The sequence below is a fragment of the Eumetopias jubatus genome, unplaced genomic scaffold (assembly GCF_037043125.1).
Source record: "Eumetopias jubatus isolate StellerSeaLion01/CBP00866 unplaced genomic scaffold, mEumJub1_p1.0 scaffold_1, whole genome shotgun sequence".
In the NCBI taxonomy this organism is placed as follows: Eukaryota; Metazoa; Chordata; class Mammalia; order Carnivora; family Otariidae; genus Eumetopias; species Eumetopias jubatus.
The window spans coordinates 57,744,660-57,769,141 of record NW_028274807.1 but is presented as its reverse complement, the minus strand read 5'-3'; the positions used below and the strand labels follow the sequence as shown (position 1 = coordinate 57,769,141).

At 34.8% G+C, this 24,482-nt stretch overlaps 1 protein-coding gene across 1 annotated transcript; it reads right to left on the bottom strand.

The window, feature by feature from the left end:
• Positions 1-23: 23 nt before the first annotated feature.
• Positions 24-18,338, bottom strand: LOC114214744 (OX-2 membrane glycoprotein-like). Its single transcript, XM_028110557.2, has 5 exons — positions 18,275-18,338; positions 8,351-8,689; positions 7,367-7,666; positions 2,217-2,319; positions 24-111 (listed from the first exon to the last, which is right to left on the bottom strand). Exons 1-5 carry the CDS (start codon positions 18,336-18,338, stop codon positions 24-26), a joined length of 894 nt encoding a protein of 297 aa, XP_027966358.2.
• Positions 18,339-24,482: the final 6,144 nt, after the last annotated feature.

Genomic DNA, 24,482 nt, shown 5'->3' with positions numbered 1-24,482 from the left:
AGCAAAAATCACACACCTACCAATTACCTGTGTGCAGGAAGAGAGTGGCTCACTAAGGATTCCACATCAGACTGTCTGGGCTGGGGGGTGGTTTTAAGCACATTCTCTGACCTATAGGTCAGAGATGATGTTGATAGATTCATAAGATGAATAGAGCCCAAACACTCCCCCTAATGGAGCAATAGATTATAAGAGCATTCTATGAATAAAAAATTGGAAGATTCAGATCTCTTTAGAGATTGATCAAAATATCTTTTCAATGCTTAATTCAGCATAAAAATACTCCATCAACAGAACTTGAAGGTTATTTCTACACTGTAATAGTGAGAGTCATAACTTATGATTCGTCCTGTTGATACCCACTACACTCCCAAATTTGTACCTCTGGTCTCATCTGCTCTGTAAATTCCAGATTCGTACATAATTGACATATTCTCTTGGATGTCAAATAGGCATTTAAAAATTAACATGTTCAAAACAGAACTCTTGATCCTCCCTCAAAATTTATTCTTCCTCGAATTTTTCCCCATTTATAAAAGGTTTCTTCAGTCTATGCAGAAATGTTTAGAATCATCAAGATAATTTCCCCCTATTTCCCCTCTATCCACATCTATCCAGCTGCAAACCCTGTCATCCTAAACCTCTCCCTAATTCCTCAATTCCCAGGGCTACCACCCTAGTCCAGACCACTGTTGACTCCCACCTTGACTCTGGCCATCACCTCTCTAAAAACCTCCTTGCATTCATCCTTGAATTCTAAGAAACTTTGTCCACATTCCAGTTAAAGAGATCTTTTTAAAGTGTAAATCTGATCCTTGTGCCCTCTTGTTTTAAATACTTCAATAGATTGGTATTGCAAGTAGTAAAAATCCCAAACGCCTTTCAAGGCCTGAGGGCCTTACCTGTTCTAAACCCCATCTCTATTTCTAAATCATTGCTCTATGCACACTGACCTCGTTTTGTCTTGGGACACACCCAGCTCATTCCCACCTCAGGACCTACAATAACTCCTCCTTTTTTGTCTGGAATACTCTTCTCTGAGAATGTCACTCAAAACTCTTTTCTTACTCAGGTTTCAATTTAAACATCAGCTTCTCAGAGAGACTGCTCAATATAAACTAATCCCATAGTCTCTTTCAATTACATCATTCTGCTTTATTTTTTAAATAGTGCATATCACCACCTGGTGTTCTCTTGTTTCTATGTAAATTTTCATTGACCACCTCTCCCTACTGAGACATACACTTCTAAAACTTGCCTGTTTTAGTTGTGCTTCTATTGCCCTCACTGAGAATAATGCATAACAATATATAGGCACTCAACAAATACTTCTTGAGGGAGCCTGGGTGGCTCAGTTGGTTAAGCGACTGCCTTCGGCTCAGGTCATGATCCTGGAGTCCTGGGATCGAGTCCCACGTCGGGCTCCCTGCTCAAGGGGGAGTCTGCTTCTCCCTGTGACCCTCTTCCCTCTTGTGCTCTCTATCTCTCATTCTCTCTCTCTAAAATAAATAAATAAAATCTTAAAAAAAGAAGTATTTGTTGAATAAATAAAAATATATTTTAATGTATTAGTCCTGTAAAGTAAGACCACTTTCATCCTACTGTGGCTTTGTGAGGTAGATTTATCTCAAGCCTCCAATCTCAGCCTTGTTCCCCACTCAGTGGACCCTCCCACCAATAGTCTGAAGTTCATATGCTCTTTCCTTCAAAATCTGTTCTAAAGGAAGACTCTTTTTTTTAAACATTTTAATTTTTTTATTTTTTTTTTTAGATTTTACTTATTTATTTGAGAGAGAGAGAATGAGAGACAGAGAGCATGAGAGGGAAGAGGGTCAGAGGGAGAAGCAGACTCCCTGCTGAGCAGGGAGCCCGATGTGGGACTCGATCCCAGGACTCCAGGATCATGACCTGAGCCGAAGGCAGTCGCTCAACCAACTGAGCCACCCAGGCGCCCCTAAAGGAAGACTCTTAAGCTCAATTTACCATCAGTATAAATGACTAACAGTCTACCTTTATACAATCCCAAGTAAGATATCATTTGACCAGGGATAAACTCTTGACTGCAAGAATTACTAAGTAAATGGAAAAGAGTTTTCCATCATCATTCTTTCCATGACGAATTTTGCCAAAGCCCTTGAAATGTCTTTTTTTCATATTTAAAACTAGCCCTATTTTACCCACCTTCCCTATCATAGACAAGTAGTAATGCAACTTACTTTTTCTTTTTCCGGACAAGATGGACAATGATCAATGAAATACATAACAAAATTATGAGTGGACCAACTGTACGCAACCAAATATAAGAAGAACCAGAAGTACCTGAAAGACACAAACCAGAAACATGTTCTTTGTGACTATGCTTAATTTCTGTACATTGTACTGTCATTTTGACACTTAGAATCTGCAATACTCTCTTGATTTGCCATTGCTTCATTGACATTCAAATTGACACTATGAGATTATTTGCCATAATCAATTTTATAAAAGAATATACTAATGTATATTCAAAATGAAGACAGACAATATTTAATAACATTTTATGACACTCAAGAATAAGGAAAAAAGATCAGACCACCCAAATATTCAACAAAAGAAGATGTTTAAAGAAAAATATAATGTAGTCACAATGAAATAATACTCAATTACTAAAATGGAATTTTCAAAGAATCTGCAAAAACCTCAGAAAACAAATTTATAATGATAATAATCAGTATTTAAGGTTAATGTGTTAAGCAATGTGATAAGCATTTTGTAAGGATTATTTACATCAACTAAGTGAGTACAATTTTTAGGTTCAGATGGGAAAACAGGCTCTGAGACATTAAGAAAATGGCCCAAAGATACGATACATAGTGATTAAGTGGCAAAATTGGGAAGCAAGTTCAGTTCTGTCTGATTCTAGAGGCTGCAGTCTTATGAAAAAAACATAGTATGAAATTTTGAGTATCAACACTTCATAGTAACTATTTTGACCATGGTGTTCCTAAATTGTATTACAAATCCACTTCTTTCCATGTAGCCTTCGGAATATAATTTACATTTTTCATTGCAGCATAAGTTTAACCAAAGGTCATCATGAGTATTTCTGCTAGTTCTTAGATATAAAAATGAACATATACACTTTGTGGATGGACCTCAAGGAAATCTGCACTTACATTAAAATGGTATGAATTATTGTGCATTTCGTATTCTTAGGTCTGCTTCTGGTAGATTGTGGGGTCCTCTTTCTGATTGAGGTCATTTTTCTGTTCATTGTAACCTCTTACTTCTTTTTAATTTGCTGCTTTCAAATTTCATTATCATTGAAGAGAAATTCTTGCTAGCAATTTCTTCTTCCCTGATACTATTAGGAAAATCCATGTGAGAAACTTTGTGCTATTTATTTCTGACTGTTCAGACATCACTTTGTCTCAGTTTTTAGTTTTAACTATGTTCTTTTTCAATGAGATACTACATAACTCATTCAAGTGGGCAAAGGAGGCTGAATGGGCCTAAAATGTGAACGGAGCCCTTAAGTCAGCAATAATAAAGCATGGGAATAAAGGCTCTATAGAAGATTTCAATAGAATCAGGAATTTATATCCCTAATATTTGTTGCAAAGCTAAACAAGGAAGAATTCTCTTCTAAATTGATAAGTTACTCCTCTACAGACATTTGCAGCTCAGTGAGAAGTGAAATTAATATAATAATCTAGCCAATAGATTGATGGGAGATACATATGCTATTCAATGGGCATATTCCAATCTCATAATTTGGGGAAATTTTCCAGGAAAAAAGGAGCTGATTAACCTCAGTTTCAAGAAACACACATAACAAAAATATTTACCTCTACTCCTTCTTAAGACTTCATTAAAATTGTAGTAACAAAAATAAATTGATTAAATGAAAAACAACGAACAGGAGAGTGATCTTCATTGGCAAGAGATTTCAACAAATTTACAAAAGTCGTAAAGTGGATAGAGGAAAGGCTATGAAGGTGTAGGATGAGAAGCTACAGGCTCATGTACGCAAAAAGCAGCTTACACCTGCAGAGACAGCCCTGCAGAACCTGGAGAGCATTAGAACTCAGATGGCAAAAGAAGGAGTAGTGAATCACAGAATGAAACTTACAGTCGAAAGCACCCATTTCCGTATCTGAAATCACAGTTCTGGAGAGGCAGGTGTGTGAAACCTCCAGCCAAAAAAAAAAAAAAAAAAAAGAGAGAGAGAGAGAGAGAGAAGAAAGGGGCAGTTAAGTAATTTAATGAATATCCTGGAAATAACTAAGGTAGGGAGTCATAGGCCCAGAGTACAGGCCTCTACATTCTGGCTTTTGGAGTCTCCTGGCTAACTGTAGAAAGCAACAGCCTGCTTTCTACAAACAGAAGTCATTCTTTACAAGATACAATTAACCAAATAAAGATTCTATAATCCTCCAGTCAGAGCTCACTAGACTTTAAATAAAACTTGTAATCAAAGTGAGAAAGACTGAGTAAAAGAAACATAAAATTAAAATGATGGGGAGCACCCGGCTGGCTCAGTCAATAGAGCATGTAGACTCTTAATCTCCGGGTTGTGAGTTCAAGCCCCACACTGGGCATAGAGCCTACTTAAAATTATAAATAAATAATGGTGGTAGTAAGTCAGGGGGGAGAGTGGAAGAGATAATTAAAGAAACAGGACTTCTAAATTATTATTCCCAGATAGATTTGACAAGATATTACTTTCATAAAGCAGGAAAATTGGGTATAAAAAAATTAAATCAATTATAATTTATAAAATTAATCTTAAGTTGTAAAAGCAATTCAAAATTATAAATCTGTCAAAAGAAGGAAAAATTGAATGAAAGAGTTTAAAGATAATTTTTAAAAATCTCCCTGATATTATGAAGAAAAGAAAAAGAGACATTTTTTAAGAAGAAAATAAAATTCAATTGAAATGTTTTAATGCCCACCTAATTGAAGTTTATAAAAAGAGAGTAAGTTAAGTGAACAGGTGGAAAATTCGCAAAGAAATGAGAAAATATTCAGAGTTGAAGGATTTGAGTCTCCAAATTGAGTGAGCTCACCAAATGGCAATTACATTAAAGTATTTAAAAATAAGATAAAATACCTTAAAAATAGCACAGGAAGTTTCAGAACTCTAAGGATAAAGAGAAAATACCATATTATCAAAGAGAAGATACAGTAATATTTACTATTACAATTATCTGATTGACATTTGGCTTCTCAGCAATAACAATGGATGATCAAAGACAATGGAGGAATACTCTACAAGATCTGAGGGCAGAAAGGTGGTTAAACTAAAGTGGTGTACCAAGCAAACTATTAATCACATGAAACAGCATTGTCGGACCATAGGATAGGTCCTGTGGCCTGTTATCATCACTACAGAGTCACTAGGGAAATTGCCCACTGTTCTAATTCTACAGCAGAGTTGACTTGAACCAGGTCGTGCTAACCTGGGGAGGCTGAAAACAATGGAAGAATAATTTGTGTTGGTCTGAGTATATTATGCTTTATAGTAGTTTCATTTTGTGATAGCCATTTTTTTGTGCTTTATTTAGGTTAGGCAACAGGCTGTTTAATTCAGAGACTAATGAGATAACTAATGAGGTTATGGTTAGCCCATCTGGACTATGTACTAAGCTACTTATTCCAATACTCCCATAGCTAGTTATGTGGAAAAGCTGTTAAATTTCCAAAAGATGTGATGTCTCCTTCATTCATTCAAACTTTATGATTCAATATCATTGATGGCTAGTGATGCTTTTTGGTTCTTGATGATTGTAACAAATTATGGAGAAATGTTATCCTCACCATTTTCTTGAGTTTACACATTTTCCAAAAGTGATGAAGGACATTAACTCACGACTCAAGAAGCTTAGGAAAATGCAAGCAAGTTAAATACAAAGAATGTGATACCAAAACACTAACAATAAAACTAATGTAAAATAAATACAAGGAGAAAGTCTTAAAAGCAGTAGAGGTGAAGGGGAGATACATTCCTTTCAAAGGACCAGCCATAAAACTGACATAAACTTTTTCAAAGGAAATAATGAAAATCAGAAGCCAGTAAAATACCATTGTCAAAGTGATGAAAAAAATAAAATAACTATCAAAACTGGAATCAAAAATCCTACAAAAATGTACTTCAAAAGCTAAAACATTTTACGACCAAAAATATTAAAAGAATCGGTCATCTATACATCTTCACTAAGGAAAAAACTAAAGAGAATTCTTTAGGCAGAAGAAAAATAAAAGTTTGAACATAGACAAAGAAATAAAAAACAATAGAAAGGATAGATCTAGAAGAATATTACTATGAATAATAACAACAATAATATATTTTGGCATTAAATATATATATAAAGAATTAAAATGAACAAAACATACACCAGAAATTAATATAACACTGTGTCAACTATATTCAAACAAAAATTTTAATTAATAAATAAATGAATGAATAAATGAAATGAAATGCACAAAATGACAGCACCAAGAGTGATAATTTATATAAGCTCATTGCATTATCTGAAAAGTAGTAAAAATAATAAATTATATTGGCTTTAATAAGTCAAGAGATGTATGTTGTAGTCTCCTATTCAGGAAGGTATAGTTAACAAATTAATGGAGGGGGTAAATGAAACAGAAATAAATAACCTAAAAGAATTCAGGAAGAGAGAGAAAGGGACATAAAACAGGCCAAATAATAGAAAACAAATAGTAAGATGGTAGATGAAAACCCAAATATGCCAGTATTTACACTAAATATATAGAGACAAAATGTTCCAGTGTCAGAAGATTAAGTGAAATATAAAAACAATTTTTTAAATTTTATAGGAAATTATATTATATAAATACAGAAACATAAATATATTTAAATTATTACTTAAATTTTTAAAGAAAATCATACCTTGTTTAACTATGGCTTTGAAACAGAGGGTACAACTGACAGAGCTTGGGTGGAAGCTAAGCAAGGAAAAATGGGCAGCTAAGAGAGACTTTCTATGGTGGATGACACAAAAATAAGTTTAACCACATTGTTGAAGGTTGCAGAGGTAATCAGCAAAAGAACTGTATTGGGAAGAAAGGAACTATATTGGGAGGAGGAAAAGTTGAAGGAGATATAAGTGAACCTGGTCTTCACTGACTGTGGAAGAAATTCAGTGGAAAGCAATTAAGAGAGATCAGTTAAAAATTTGCCATTTAAGAACAATTACCTTTGGAGGCAGAACTGGGTTAGAGAACGTTTTCATTACTTGATTCTTTTAACCATACATATGGATCACAATGACTTAACATTTCTAAAAATAGATGAGTACACATACACTTCTGATATGAATTTTTAGAACATTTCCCCTTGTTGATTATTACTTCTACTTACATTCTTGCTTGACTGACAACGGAACAATCTTTTCTTCATTCCTTAGAGGATGATCCATACGCACAGTCAGATATTGGAGACCTAGGGACTTCACAGTCTCCAAGGAGATGTTGTACATTTTAGTGATAGTCACAGTGCCATTTGGGTTCTGAGCAAAGTATTCCTCTGGTGGATTAATCAAGACTCGTGATGGGAAAAGGGATATTTGAGGAACAGGTTTTCCCACAGCTGAGTAAATAAATCTAAGAAAATCTTCAGAGTCAAGATTGGACTGGAGTTCAGTTTTTAATTCAGATACAGCTGAGACAAAAAAGGAGACACAAAATTAAATATAAAATATATGTCATACCTGATTTCTAAGGTGTTAAAGATAGACTTCCCCAAATATTTATATGATGACAAAAGGTTGAAGCATGTCCCTTTCAGACACTTCTCCTCATATTTTGCAAAATCTCACAATTCCATCTCTTACACCTACTATGCTCCAATTTAAGAGAAATGCTTCATTATCTCCACTTTCATTCAACCTTAAAATTATCTTATATAAACCTCCAATACTTTAAATTTTCAGCAAAATAATGAGGGGACACTATGATACTAACTATAACTATTCCTTCAACATTTTGTTCTTATTCTTTAAGTCTTTCTTCTTTCATTTTCTCCACTCTCTCTTTTTCTTTTCCTCTCTTTCCCAATGAAAATTCTGATGCCATTCATGAACTTTATCTGCCAGATTAAAATCAGTGCAGTGTAAAAGTTAGATGAGAGGTCAGAAGACCTAAATATTATGCCTGGTCCTGCACTGTGTGAAAATGGGAAAGTCATGTAACTATCATTGGCTTCCTTTTTTTTTTTTCTGCTGTATAACAAAAGCATGGGTGGCCTCTATTATAATCTTTCCTTCTCTAACATTCTTTGTCTGGACCTTAACCTTGAAAGACCACATCCCCCAAATTTTGACTCTACATAAAAACATTTATATACCTATAATGCTAAGGCAGATTTGTCCGCCATGGCTGCCATGTGGGAACACATTAAATAGACATTTATAGCAGGCTTCATCTTCAAATGTTACTTCACGGATAGTTATGAATGAGGAATTGGGTTCGATGACCTCACAGTGCAGCCGATCTCTGTATGGTGGAAGAATCTTTTCTCCATATATACTGCTATATGTGCCAATATTTTGTGGCAAAGAACCTTGAATCTTTTGCCAGGTAATTTGCACAACATCTGCTGGAGTTGTTAAATTGCAGAAGATGGTCACATTTTCTCCAAATACGGCTGTTTCATTTTTTTTGTATTTTATTCTGTATGGAGAATCTGAAAATAAAACCCAGTATGAATTAAGAGAAATGTACTTTCATACTACCTTGGACTTCCCCTATCATAGCACTTACCTCTCTGTTTTATAATTATCTTTTTATATGTGTCTCTTTCCCACTAGAAAATGAACCTTCCTATCTTCTTCACCATTGATTAGTAGTTTCTAAAAGTGTCTCTGGCATATACTACCTAATCAATAAATATTTACTGAGTGCAAAAATTGAAACATATATTAACCAACACAAGTAATGGTAATTTTGATGACGTTCGGGAGGTTGAGTATGAATTAGCTTGAGGGTGACAAAATCCTCAGGGCTCTAGTCCATAGATCTCACCAGCATGAACCCCTCCAGGTTCTTATAGTGAAGAACCAAGAAAAATCACCTCATATCTTTGACAAAGGAAGGGGAAAGTAGCCATATTGAAACAAGCCCAAACCATTTTCTATTAAACAAACAAACAAACAAACAAACAAACAAAACCTACTCTCCAGGGTAAAGACTTTACCAGATCCTTATGTTACACAGGTAGAAGGACAACGACCCTACCCTTGTTCCCTTTAGCTTTCCTGTCTCACCTAAGGTGGGAAAGGAGGAGGAAAAAGTAGGGAAACTTGTGAAGGTCACAGCCAAGGGTCATAGGCCCACCAAAAGAGTGAAATTTGAACAGAAGATTTTAAAATACTTCCCTTCCTAACTCTTCATCACCGTATCAATAGAGAGCTAATATAATGACAATGTATTACAGCTGAAATGGTTGCAAGTCTCGGACTTTTATTAACAAGGAATTCTTAGGAAAATTAAAAATCAGCAGAAGAGACAAAAACAAAAAAACTACATGAATTTGAAACCCTTGATACAAAGACTTATAATAAACAATAAACACAACCCAACTCCTTGCCAGATTAACTTAAAACCCATGCTAAAGCTCTACTTACCTTGGTTCTTATTATCTGATACATCATGTCTAGATTTCAACAAAAAAATTATAATGCATGCTAAAAGCCAAGAATAAAAACAGTCTGAAGAGACAAAGCAAGCATCCAAGCCAGACTCAAATATATTACAGATTTTGAAATTATCAGATGGAATTAAAATCAGCTATGATTAATATAGTAAAGACTCTCATGGAAAAGTAGACACATGCAAGAATGCATAGATAATGTAAACATAAATATGGGAACTTTAAAAAGAATTAAAAAGAAAATGCTAAAGATATTACAAGAAAATAAAACTATAGACCAATATCTCTTATGAACATAAATGCAAAAATCCTAAACAAAATATTAGCAAATTGAATCCAAAAAAGTATTAAAAAAATATACTCCATGGTCAAGTGAGATTCATCCCAGGTATTCAAAGCTGGTTCAACATTTGAAAATCAACTAATGTAATTTATTTAATCAACAGACTAAAATAGAACATATTTGATAATCATAGCAATAGATTCAGAAAAAAAGCATTTGATAAAATCCATCACCAATCCATAATAAATCTTAGTAAACTAGGAGTAGAGGGGAACTTCCTTTACCTGATAAAGAATATCTACACAAACTTACACCTAGCAAAACTTGAAACTTTCCCACTGAAGATCAGGAATGAGGCAAGGATGTCACCTCTCACCACTCCTTTCCAATATCATACTAAAACCTCTACCTAATGCAATAAGGCAAGAAAAGGAAATAAAATGTATGCAGATTGGAAAGGAAGGCATAAAACTGTCTTTGTTCACAGATATGATCATCTATGTAGAAAATCAGAAAGAATTAACAAAAGAAATTTCTGAACTAATAAGCAATTATAGCAAAGTTGTAGTATTACAAGGCGATTGTACAAAAGTCAGTCACTTTCCTGTATATCAATGATGAGCAAGTGGAATTTGAAATTAAAAACACAATACCATTTACATAATAAGCAGCCCCCAAATGAAATACTTAGGTATAAATCTAACAATGTGTACAAGATCTATATGAGGGAAATATAAAACTCTGATGAACAAATCAAGGAAGAATTAAGTAAATGAGAAATATTCCATGTTCATGGATAGGAAGACTCAATATTGTCAAGATATCACTTCTTCCCGGGCACCTGGATGGCTCAGTCATTAAGCATCTGCCTTCGGCTCAGGTCATGATCCCAGGGTCCTGTGATAGAACTCGTCATCGAGCTCCCTGCTCAGCGGGAAGCCTACTTCTCCCTCTCCACTCCCCCTGCTTGTGTTCCCTTTCTTGCTGTCTCTCTCTGTGTCAAAAATAAATAAAATCTTAAAAAAAAGAAGATATCACTTCTTCCCAACTTGATCTGTAGATTCAATGCAATCCCAATTAAAATCTTAGCAAGTTATTTATGGATATTGACAAACTGATGCTCAAGTTCATATAGAGAAGTAAAAGACCCAGAATAATTAACATAACATGGAAGGAGAAGGAAAAAGTTGAAGGACTGACACTACTTAACTTCAAAATTTACTCTAAAACTACAGTAATCAATATAGTGTGGAATTGCCAAAAGAACAAAGAGATCAATGGAACAGAATAGAGTCCAGATATGGACCCATATACATATGGTCAACTGATCTTTGACAATGGTGCAAAGAAATTCAATGGAGAAAGGATAGTCTTTTTGGCAAATGATGCTACTGGGAAAATTGAGTGTCTAATTATTTTCCTAGGGCTGCTATAACAAATTACCACAGACTTCATGGCTTGAAACAATAGAATTTATTTTCTCACAGATCTAGAGGTTAGAAGTCCTAAATCAAGGTGTTTTGGACTCTTTAACCTAGCCCAGGGTGATTTCATCCTGAGATCCTTACCTTAATTTTATGTGGAAAGACCCAATTTCTAAATAAGATCACATTCTGAGATTTCAGATAGACAAGAAGGTGTGTGTGTGGGGGGGTGAGGCGGGAAGGCATACTATTCAACCCACTACAATATCCATATGCTAAAAAAAATGAATACAGACCCCCAACAAAAATTAACTCAATATGGATTATAGACCTAAGTGAAAAATGTAGAAGCTCAAAACTTAGAAGAAAACATAAGACAAAATCTAAGTGACCTTGGGTTTGGTAATGCATTATTAGATATAATACCAGAAGTACGATCCATGAATGAAAAAAATGTGATAAGTTGGACTTTATTATAATTAAAGACTTTTGCTTTGTGAAAGACAATGTAAGGAGAATATAAAGACAAGCCACAGACTGCAAGGAGGTATTTGTAAAACACATATCTGATAAATGACTTTGTCATAGTCCATTCAGGCTACTATAACATAGACTGGGTAGTTTATAAACAACAGAAATTTGTTTCTCACAGTTCTGGAGACTGGAAGTCCAAGATTGGGGTGCCAGCATGGTTGGGTAAGGCTCTTTTCTGGATCATAGAATTCTTGTTGTGTCCCCACATGGTGTTAGGAACTATGAAATTCTGTCGATTTTTTTTTAATAATCTGATCCCGTTCATGAAGGTTCTACTCTCCTGACCTACTCACTTTCCAAAGGCCCCACCTACTTATACCGTAACCTTAGGGGGTTAAAATTTCAGCATATGAATTTTGAGGGGACATAAACATTCAGGCCATAATAGACTTGTATACAAAATATACAAAAAAAAATAAGAAAACAAACAACTTAATTAAAAAATAGGCAAAAAATCTGAATGGACACCTCACCAAATAAGATATATAAATGGCAAATAAGCACATGAAAAGATGCGTGAAATCTCTTGTGGTCAGAAAATTGCAAATTCAAACAATAATGAGATTCCACTACACACTTATTAAAATGGGAAGGAAAGAAACAATACTAAATGTTGGTGAGGATGTGGAGCAGTAGGAACTCTCATTCAGTACCAATTGCAATTCAATATGGTACAGCTACTTTGCAAGACAGTTTGGCAGCTTCTTACAAAACTAAATGTACTCTTACCATGGGATCCAGCAATTGTACTCTTAGGTATTTACCCAACTGATTTGAAAACTTATATCCACATAAAAACCTATTTGTAAGTGTTTATAGCAGCCTATTCATAATCACCAAAAATGTAAAGCAACCAAGATGACGTAAATAGGTGAATGAGTAAACTATGGCACAGCTATACAACAGAATATTATAAAGCCATGAAAAGAAATGAACTATCAAACTACACACACACACACACACACACACACACACACATACACACACCATGGATAAACCTTAAAAGCATATTGCTAAGTGAAAGAAAACAAACTAAGAAGCCTATACACTGTGTGATTCCAAGAGCATGCCATTTTGGAAAAGATAAAACTTTAGAGACAGTAAAAAGATCAGTGGTGACCAGGGGTTTGGAGTAGGGAGAAGAGTTGAATAGGTGAGATACCGGGGATTTTTAGGGCAATGAAACTATTCTGTATGATACTATAATGGCTGATAAAGGACATTATGCATTTGTCAAAACATATAGAGACTTACAGCACATAAAGTGAACCTTAATGTATACAATTATAAAAATTATTTAGGAGACTGGGGATGCCAAGGAGTGCAGACTGAAACCTGAAAAATCTAACTGTATTATAAATGTATCTTATGTAGACATAAGAGTTGATAGTTATGTACACTTGATATGATGTAATTAAAATGGCATTTTACCTCTGTGATCTTCCTCCCCCAAATCCATAAGGGGGAGTCTAGTCATGAGAAAAAGATCAGACAAATTCTGATAGAGGGTAATTCTACAAAATACTCGAAATACCCTGAAAACAGTCAAGGTCATCAAAAACAAGGAAATTCTGAGATAACTGTCATAGCTAAGAGGATCCTAAGGAGGCATGACAAATAAATGTAATGTGGTGTCTGGGGAGGGATTCTTAAACAAAAAAAGGTTAAAAATCAAGAAATATGAATAAACTGTGGACTTTAGTTATGAAAAATATATCAAATTTAATTTATTAATTATAACAAACATACCATACTAATGTAAGATGTTAATAATAGGGAAAACTGTGCAAGATGTTAATAATATGGGAACACTGTACTATTTTCTCAGTTTTTCTGTAAGCCTAAAACTGTTTTAAAAAAATAAAATCTTTTTAAGAAATCAATTATATTTCTATATATCTTCAATAAGCAAATGGAAAAAAAATTGAAAACACCATTTACAATAGCCTCCCCAGGTAAAAAGAAAGAAATACATAGGAATAAATCCATTGAATGATATATAAGACTTATTTACTGAAATCTAAAAAACAAATCTGAAAAAAAAGAAGACTTAAATAAGTGGAAAGATATATCATACCATAGTTAAGAGAAAAACCCATAAAGATGTCAATTCTTTTCAAGCTAATTTTTAGATTCCATACAGCTCTGATAAAATTTCAAGCAGTTTTTTTTAATTCTGGATTTGACAAGCTGATTCTAAAAAAAGCCAAGGCAATAAAGTGAAGACTTACTATCCAGATATAAAGCTAAAGTAATACAATGTGATATTTATTCAAATGTAAGGAAATAGATGAAATACAATGAAACAGAGTCAGAGATGGTCCCACACATATATGGTCATCTGATATATATGACAAATGGAATCGACAGTGCATAGGTGTGGGCAAAAGATTATCTTTCCAATAAATGATGCTGTGTAAATTAGATATCAATGTGGAAAAAATTATATATTGACTCCCATCTAAGACTGGAGACAAAAATCCATTTCAAATGCTTTAAAAAAGTAAATTTGAAAGATAGAACATAACTTCAAAAATAAAGTATTATAGAACATCTACTTGGCTGGAATAGCCAACGATTTCTTAAGCAGGCATACATCAACAGTTATTTGATGCTTTATTCCTTTTTTTAGGAATATGACATGATTAAAAAAATCAGAAGTGATAGACAGGTCTATTTTAATATTTAATAACTGCAGTCTATCAAATGATACATATTCAGAAGTAAAAAGAGAAACCATAGAGTAAGAGATGTTTGTTATGCGTATATATGACTAAGGACTTGTACTCTACAAATCAATAAGACAAAGACAGACAACTCTGTAGAAAATTGAGCAAGATATATGAATTGCACATCATAAAAAAGAATGCCTAAATGACCAATAAACATATTTAAGATGCTCAACTTCTTTAGTCATCAAAGAAATGTGAATTAAAACCCAGACTACACATGCACCAGAATGACTAACATGAAAGATAAACAATACCAAATTTAGTGAAGATATGTAGAAAACACAATTCATACACACTTTGATGAGAGTGTAAACTGAAAAGCCCTTTGGCCTTATAGTTGATGGTACTATAATAGCATTTATGGTGACAGATGGTAGCTACACTTGTGATGAGCATAGTATAACACATAGAATTATTGAATCACTATGTTCTATACTTGAAATTAATGTAGCATTGTGTATCAACTATACTTCAATAAAAAAAAGCTGAACATAGGCTTACTCTATGATCAGAAAAAATCTACTTCTAGATATATATCTAATAGAAATGCATATATATGTTCTTCAAAACATCTGTACAAAAATGTTCATAGAGGCACTATTTGTAATAGTCAAAACCAAAAAATTACCTAAATGCAAATCAACAGAATTGATAAGTAAGTTATGGCATTTACACAATGGAATATTATACAGCAATGAGATTTAATAAACTACATCTACTCTCAACAATATGGATAAAACTCACCAATATGTTGTTGAGCCAAAGAAACTAGATACAAGTGAATAAGCGCTAAATGATTACATTTACAACAGATAAAATGAATCTCTGGTGTAAGAAATTTGGATAGTGGCATTCTTAGGAAATGAAAGGAAGGGGGCATGAATAAGGATTTGGGATGATGTTAATATTTTGTTCTTGATCTATACTAGATATGTTGGCGTAATCATGAAAATTAATCAGACTGCATACTTAAATGTTTGTACACTTTCCTGTATGTCTATCTTACTTAAATGCAAAGGTTAAAAAAAAAAAAACCTCATCTTCCTTACTCTACTTAACTCATATTATGTTCTGTTTTTCATCCACTTCTCTTGGTTTTTATATTCAAATTATAAACAAAATTTTTTCAAATATTTTTCAAAAATTCATCGATTTATGCACACAGCATTGGAGAATATTTAAATACATATAGCATGTTTGTTGTACAAATAGTATTTCATTTGTGAACAAAAGATCTGTGATGATGTCTTCTCTCTGCTAATTTCAAGAAGTATGGTTTTAAAACTGAGTATTACTGGAATGGTTGGGGGTGGGAGGGATGGGGTGGCTGGGTGATAGACATTGGGGAGGGTATGTGCTACGGTGAGCGCTGTGAATTGTGCAAGACTGTTGAATCACAGATCTGTACTTCTGAAACAAATAACGCAACATATTTTAAGAAAAAAGAAAAAGAAGAAGATAACAGGAGAGGAAGAAAAGGGGAGTATGTCAGAGGGGGAGACGAACCATGAGAGATGATGGACTCTGAAAAACAAACTGAGGGTTCTAGAGGGGAGGGGGGTAGGGGGATGGTTTAGCCTGGTGATGGGTATTGAGGAGGGCACGTTCTGCATGGAGCACTGGGTGTTATGAACAAACAATGAATCATGGAACACTGCATCAAAAACTAATGATGTAATGTATGGTGATTAAAAGCTGAAAAAAAAAGTATGGTTTTAAAGCAATCATTTACTTTTCTAAGCCTCAGGTTTTTCATATGAAAAATGGCCTTAATGATACCTGACTTACAGGGTATTGTGAGTGTCGAATAAGAATATTCGACAAGGGCGCCTGGGTGGCTCAGTTGGTTCAGCGACTGCCTTCGGCTCAGGTCATGATCCCGGAGTCCCGGGATCGAGTCCCACATCGGGCTCCCGGCTCAGCAGGGAGTATGCTTCTCCCTCTGACCTTCCCCCCTCTCATGCTCTCTCTCTCTCTCTCTCTCTCATTCTCTCTCTCAAATAAATAAATAAATAAATAAATAAATAAATAAATAAATAAATAAATAAAATCTTTAAAAAAAAAAGAAACCATATTAAAAAAAAAAAAGAATATTCGACAAGACATTTCAGTGATCATGGGTGGTATAGCCCTGCCCCCAAAGAAAGACCCACTACAGGTTTCCCTTGCTATCTGAAAAGAGAGTGTTCCTGTGAAACCTTTCATAAATCCAAATGGCTTCAACTGAAGAATATTCCCTACTTTCTGAAAGTTGCAGTTACACCATTTTGCTTTTACAAAGGACCTACATTAGTACAGAACCGCATTTCCAAATGGCACGGTTTCCTTTTGGGTGGCAGCCTGAGTCCCTTGATATTGCTCAGGTGTCCCGAATCCTGGGGACTTTGGAGAAAGGTTCTGGGGACTGACCCCTCAGAAGCCAACCTAGGGTTAGGGTTAGGGCTTAGCAGCAGGACAGGCCTGATCTACTGGCACTGTGATGAGCTTCCCAGGGTCTGAGTTGAGGCCATGGGTCAGGGGGGAGTGTCAGGCTTTTGCTTTTTTGTAAAAGCAAAAGTCCTCTTCAAATTTTTTTTGGTTAGCAAAAACAGGTACTAATGTAGGTCATTAATAAAAGTGAAGTGATGTAATATGAACCTTCAGAAAGTGGGGGACACCTGTAATACCTAATGAAAGTCTAAATGGTAACAAATAAGCTATCACTATTTCTGTAACAATTTCTATATTTTGCTTGCCACATCTCTTTATCATTATTTGTCCACATGCTCATCTCCCCCACTAGATTCTGAGTTACCTGATGTCAGAACCGGCCTTCTCCATTTTGTATTTTAGATGCTAAAGTAAGTTAAGGAGAAGTAACACTCACACATACTGATTTCCTCTTTCTGTCATGCTTCTTTTGTCTCAGCATGTGTCATTCCCGCTCAACTTTTGATTGAATTATCTAATTGAATTCAAACGATACTTCTCCCAGGAAAAACTCCTTCGCTAGAAGTAATCATGATTTATTTTCTCAACTAAATTCCTACAAAACATTAGTGACTGCCCTTACCATGAACCCAACAGATTTTAGACGGAATTGAATTACATATCTTTAATCAAATAATTTTAAATGACTAGAAAATATCAGGACTTGAATATTTATTAAATCTGTAATGTCGCAGGAGTACCTTGGTTTGTAATGGTAAGCAAAGCCACAAAGGAAACAATGACCAGATTTAACAACATAAAAATGAAAAACCTCTTAGTGACCAAAACAAGTCAAATTCAAACTTAAAACACAAATGGGCTGCAAGAAATACTGCAAAATTAATGAAGTCACTAAGTAACTAGCTAGCTAGCTAACTTGCAAAGAGCCCATTTGCTTCCAGCAGGTCTGTGGCCTCTCTAATGTGAGCTACTTTGGCTCACTCCAGAAAGCATTGATTATTATCTTTCATTCTCTGTTTACTAAGTCATTGTTTCAGATATGCTCAACTTAAACTGTTTCCAGTTGCCAACAACTTGGATAACTACATGATTAACATGCAGACTCAAACATAATGCTCTGCTCCTGTAATTTTACAAAAGTGAAAAGACCACCCTAGTATTTATTTGCCATTAATTTCCAACCACATAGTATCTGCAAGAAAAAGTGAAGAGTTACCTGATCCTTGAACCCAGATGGGAAGCATGAGGAGCTGGAGAATGAAATGGAGTGGAAAACCCATGAAATTTATAAAATCTTCACTAACACATGGAGTATTTTATTCTCTAACTGGACTTAGTTCTGAAATGGCATTATCTTTATCGCTTCTCAACCTTTTGGCTGAGATCAAATGAAATGGCATTATCTTTTAAATTTTCACCAAACTCTGTTACTAATTAACCACTGGCTCAGTCCATTAAAACTTTCTTAATCCTAAAACAAAAAACAAAAAACGAAAAACTCTCCTAATCTTGCAGCATTTGTGGACTCCCTTGTCGGCTTCCCCTGTAATTCTGTTGGAATCTCAGGTCTATGCATGTAATTTCTTCAACATATGTGCAGGCAGCTCTGTAGCTGTCACAGATTCAAACACAGGCTCTGAAAACTTACCAGCTAACTTGCAAGAAAATTTAATTAGCTCTTCTTTTGAGAGAGTTATTAACTTTTCCCAGTCTTTCGTGTCCTGTTATTTATGTACATAATAAAATTCAAACTAATTTACCCACAATGAGTGAGGTCAAGTGAAAAGATTGCTCTCCACAGAGGCATGCTCTGTTTCTAAAAATCATTCCTTTTGGCATCGAAATCCCCATGTTCATCTCCTCAAAATGAAATAGGAAATTAAAAATATAAGTTTTCTGTAAAATCATTAGTTTCAAATTAAATACTATTTATGTATTAAAATTTAAAAAAGAGCAGGCACAGATTACTTTCATCTCCTCCCCTGCATAGTACTTTAAATAGAAGGAAAGCACTCTTTACCTAGTGCATTTGTTTGTGTTTTTCTCATTTAAATTCCAATAGTCACTTACTTGCCTATTGGCATTTTATGTACACAAGCTCATACAAGTTTCCCCAGAATGGCTTCCTCTTGCTGGGATTGTGGAAAAGTAGTGCTCATTCACTACCAGTTCATAGCACACTTTAACAACGAACATTTGAAAGTAAGGAATTTTTCCTTCCTGCACTTCTGTTATTTCTGGTTTTATTCAGTTCAATTTATTTTTAATTTCCCTGAGACTTCCTTCAAAAAATTATTTATTTATTTGAGGGGGGTGCAGAGGGAGAGGGAGAGAAATCCTCAAGCAGACTCCCCACTGAGCGTGGAACAAGACATGAGGCTGCATCCCAGGACCCTGAGATCATGACCTGAGCCAAAATCAAGAGCTTGATGCTTAGCCAACTGAGCCACCCCAGGCCCCCCAGGACTTCCTTTTTGACACCTGGATAATGAAGGGTTTTTTTCAATGTTTTCTGTGTTTGGGGGTTTTTCTGTTATTTTTCTATTATTGCTTTTTGTTTGATTCCATGTGATCAGGGAATATACTCTCTATGCTAAGGTTTGTTTATGATCCAGGATATGGTTGATCTTGGTATATATTCCATAAGTGCTTGGAAAACAAACAAACAAACATGTATTTTGCTGTTGTAAGGTGGCATGTTCTATAAATATTCTTTAGATCCGATTGGTTGAGAGTGTTGTTGGATTCTTCTATGTACTTGCTGATTTTCTGTCTAGTTGTTCTATCAATTTTTTAGAGAGAGGCTATAATTGTGGATTATATCCCACTATAATTGTGGATTTGTCTATTTCTCCTTTCAGTTCTATCATTTTTGCTTCAAATATTTTGTAGCACTGTTGTTTGGTGAATACTTATTTAGGACAGTTATATCTTCTTAGTATATTGACCATTTTACCTTTATGTGCTTTCCCTTTCTATCTCTGGTAAGTTTGGGGTTTTTTGTTGTTGTTGTTGTTCTGAAACATAGTTAATATAGCTGACCCTGCTTCCTCTTAACTACTTTGCATGCTATATCTTTTTCCATAATTTTATTCCAACTTACCTATATTTCTTATATTTCTATAATCGAAGTGAGTCTCTTGTAGGCAGTGTATAGCTTTGTCATGTTTTTGTTTGTTTTTTATCTATTCTACCAATCTCAATCCTTTAATTGGTGTCTACAGATCATTTACATTTAATATAATTTTTATATTTTTAAGGCTTAAGTTTGCCATTTTATTTTTCTATATTCTGTTTGTTCTCTATTTTTTCCTCTATTTTGTATTCTGCCTTCTTGTAGGATACTTGAACACTCATAATTCCATTTTAATTTCTCTATGGTGTTTTGAGTGTGTCTTCTTAAAGCTTTCTTAATGGTTATTCTAAATATTACATTTTATATGTATGTGTATATACGTATAATGTAATACATAAGTGAAGATATGTGTATATATGTGTATGTGTATACCTTATCACTGTTTACCCTGTAAGGTGTCAACATTTTAGCAGTCCTAAGGAAGTGTAGAAAGCTTACCTCCCTTTACATTCCTCTACTCTTTTCTATTTATACTATAATCGTTTTACACATTGCCTCTATATACATTGAGAACTACATTTGGCAGTGTTACAATTTTGCTTCAACCATCAGACATAATTCAGAAAACTCTAAAGGAGAAGAAAGTCTTTTGTGTTTACCCACAAGTTTGCTTACCATGTTCTTTCTTACTTGATGATGTTCCAAGATTCCTTATTTTATTATATTTTTTCTGCTTAGGGAACTTCCTGTAGCCATTCTTTTAGGAGGAGATCTATTGATGACAAATTCTCTCCATTTTCCTTCATCTGCTAGTGTCTTGATTTCTCTTTTAATTTGTGGAGAATATTTTCCCTGGATATAGATATAGGGTTCATAAGTTCATTTTTTTCAGCACTTGAAAATGTTGTGGCCTCCACAGTGTATAATAAGAAATCTGCTATCATTTGAATAGTTTTCCCCCTATAAGTAATATATCACCTTCTCTATAATTGCTTTCAAGATTTTTTTCTTCATCTTTAGTTTTCTGAAGTTTAACTTCTGTCTTGAGATAAATTTATTTGGGTTTATCTTGTTTGGAGTTAACTCTTTTTGACCCTGTAGGTCTGTATTTTTCCAAATTTGTGAAACTTTCAATCATTATTTCTTTGAATACTTTTTCTGTGCCACTCTTTATATCCTCTCCTTCTGGAAGTCTGAAGACCCAACTCTTAGATCTTTTGTTTTAGTACCACATGGTCCTGAAGTTATGTTCATTTTTTTTTCAGTCAATTTTTCTGTGTTTTTCAGAATTGGTCATTTGTATTGTTCTCTCCTCAAGTTCTTTCCCCTGTCTTCTCCATTCTGCTATTGAGCCCATTTGTTGCTTTTTAATTTTTTCATTTATTATATTTTTTATTTTTGAAATTTCCATTTGGTTTTTCTTCATATCACCTTCTTGTTTTTCTGTAACTTTTTATTTCTTTGCCCAGAGTTTCTATTTTTTTTCATTAGCCTCAGTTGTGCTCTAACTAGTCACTGGAGTGTTTTTACAATGGTTATGTTAAATTCTTTTCCGGTAATGCTAAAATGTGTGTCATGTTGGACTTGGTATCTGTTTATTGTCTGTTTTTTAAGTTGGAATCCATTTTAAGTTTTGGAGCACAATGGATAATTTTTAATTGACATCGGAACATTGTGGATATTATAAGATTCTGGACCATATTTAAATCCTGTGTTTTAGCAGTCCTTTTCTAACACTGCTCTAGCAAAAGTAGGGGCACTATCTTGTTACTGGCAGGTCAGGATGGGAGCTAAAGTTCTGTACTCAGTCTTCATTGACACAGAGCTATGGGAAACTAAGTGTCTCTGTTGCTAAGAAGCAGTAATGGGATACCCCTCTTCTTACTGCTCCTGCATGGCCTCCACTTATACCCTGAGAGATAATAACCTTTTTATATCTGGATGATGGTGAATGACCAAACTTTCTATGTGTCTTCCTCTGACATCACCCCAATGAGGAGAGCAAGGGTAACTTGTTCAGGTGGGAGTGGAAGTACAAGCTCCAATATGGTCTCCACTGAATCACAGGGGCCTGAGGTGCATCTTCACTGCAAGGTGGGAATAAAAGACCTAGTTCCCACTAGACCTTTTCTGACATCACCCTCTTTGGTAGGTATGGGAGTAGGGGCAGTGTTCTGGCACCTTGTAAAGTCTGACATGGGTCAAGTGTAGGCTTCCCACTCAGCTCTTGCTGATGTGTGTATTTGTATGTGAGGGAGGGGATGGTTCAAGTTTTCCCATGTATTTTGGCTGGAGTAAAGCAGTGATTGGTAAACATTTTCTGTTTTGCTAGACTGCCCCACTCCTGGTCATTTGGCTAGAGAGAACAGGCTTTTTTTGAAGTCTTTTAAAAATCTGCACTTACTGGCATTTCCAGGTTTCCAGCTTCTCCAGTACCCAGTCTGGAGGTACTGACTGAGGCAACCTGAGGCAAAAAGAAAACTCAAAGAACTTATCTCAGTCAGTTATTCAGGTCTCAAGGTACCTATCTGGCCTCCCTTCCTTTCATCTTTAAATAAGAGTCTTCTCATGCTTGTTTTATATATAATGTCCAGGGCCTTTAGCTGTACTTACTGCAAGGGATTGGAAATAGTACAGAGACTCCATCTTCCGGAAATGGAAGTCTCACATAATTCAATTTTTAACAACAGGCAACACACTCAAATAGGCACTTCATACAATTCAAGTGGTCAATATACACATGAAAAGATAAGTGCTCAACATGCATAGTTAGATGAAAATTAAATTTACAAATACAGTAATACCAAACATCCATCCACTTTTTAAAAGATTGTCAATGCCAAGTATTGGCAAGATTGGTGCCAGTTGGCATAATCATTTTGGCAGTATCTGCTACAGTTGTATCTTGCATGCCGTTTGGCCCACTGATTAACTTCTAGATATATACACCCAAGAGAAATGAATTAATATGCCCATCAAAAGAAATATACAAAAAAGGGGTGACCAGGGGTCTCAGTCAGCTAAGCGTCTGCCTTCAGCTCAGGGTCCTGGGATCAAGCCCAGACGTGGGGGGGGTCTCTGCTCAGTGGGGAGTCTGCTTCTCCCTCTGCCTGCCGCTTCCCCTGCTTGTGCTCTTTCTCTCTCTGTCAAAATAAAATAAATAAAATCTTTAAAAAATAAAAGAAATATACAAAAATGTAACAGAAGCCTTATTTGTGGTAGCCAAAACTGAAAACAATTCAAATGGTATCAACTCCAGAAAGGATAAGTAAATTATAGTAATCTTCCTAAAATTAGATGCTACACAGCAATAAAAAAAAGAAAGAAGAAAACTATGTCATGGATTAATCTCACAAAATAATAATGAGTGGAAGAAGTCAGGGACAAAAGAATACATATTTGGTACCATTTATAAGAAATGTTAAGAATAGGCAAAATATTCAAGGGTAGTAGAAACCCAAATAAAGGTAATTCTAGGAAAGGGATACTGACTGGAAAGAGGTACAGGAAATATTCTGAGTTGTTGAAAATACTCTGTATTTTTCTATGGGCTGTATTTTCACAGTTTTATACATACATGAAAATCAATTGAGTTGGAAACCTAATACGTGTGTGTACATGTGTGTATGTGTTTCTGCTAAAACTGAACAAAAAAATTTTTTAAAGATTTTCTTCCATTTCACTTTATAATACATTCTAATGGCCATACACTGGACATCCTTGGAATCCAGATCATTGGTCTTTTGAGATCTTTTTTTTAAACCACACCTTCCTCAGCTCCCTGATCTTTCTACCTTAATTTCTATTGTATTTACTATTTACCATTTAACTTCCTAAAGAAGAAGACAGTCTTCTACCTGTCATTCAAGACCCATGATAATTGCTCCAGTGCTCACTACAGTAAACAACGGAGACTATCCCAAACATATCACTGTATTTCATAAAACTCCATGTATATGTAAGCTTAGTTTATCTATCAAAATCTGCTAAGACATTTCCTCATCTATGCCAATCTCTAATTCTCAGAAAAAGTTCACTATTTCTTTGCATGAATAATTGTTGCTTTGCAAATTTGGGAGCTTCCCAAGTGAACTCTGAAACTGGACCATGTTTGAAGAGCAAGAAGAGATTGAGGAAACAGGCTTGTTTTAGGCAACGGCAAGATATCTAGATCTCCACACCCACCTGCCAGAGTCCTAAAAGTGTATATAGAAGGCTTACCTAGGTTCTGTCCCACATACTGTTCAGATAGTGTCAACACACATTGCTCTCTTAAGGCTCCGTTCTTGAAAATGGGTCCGCCTTTGGGAACAGTGGGCAGAATATATATTCCAAGGACATCGGAGGG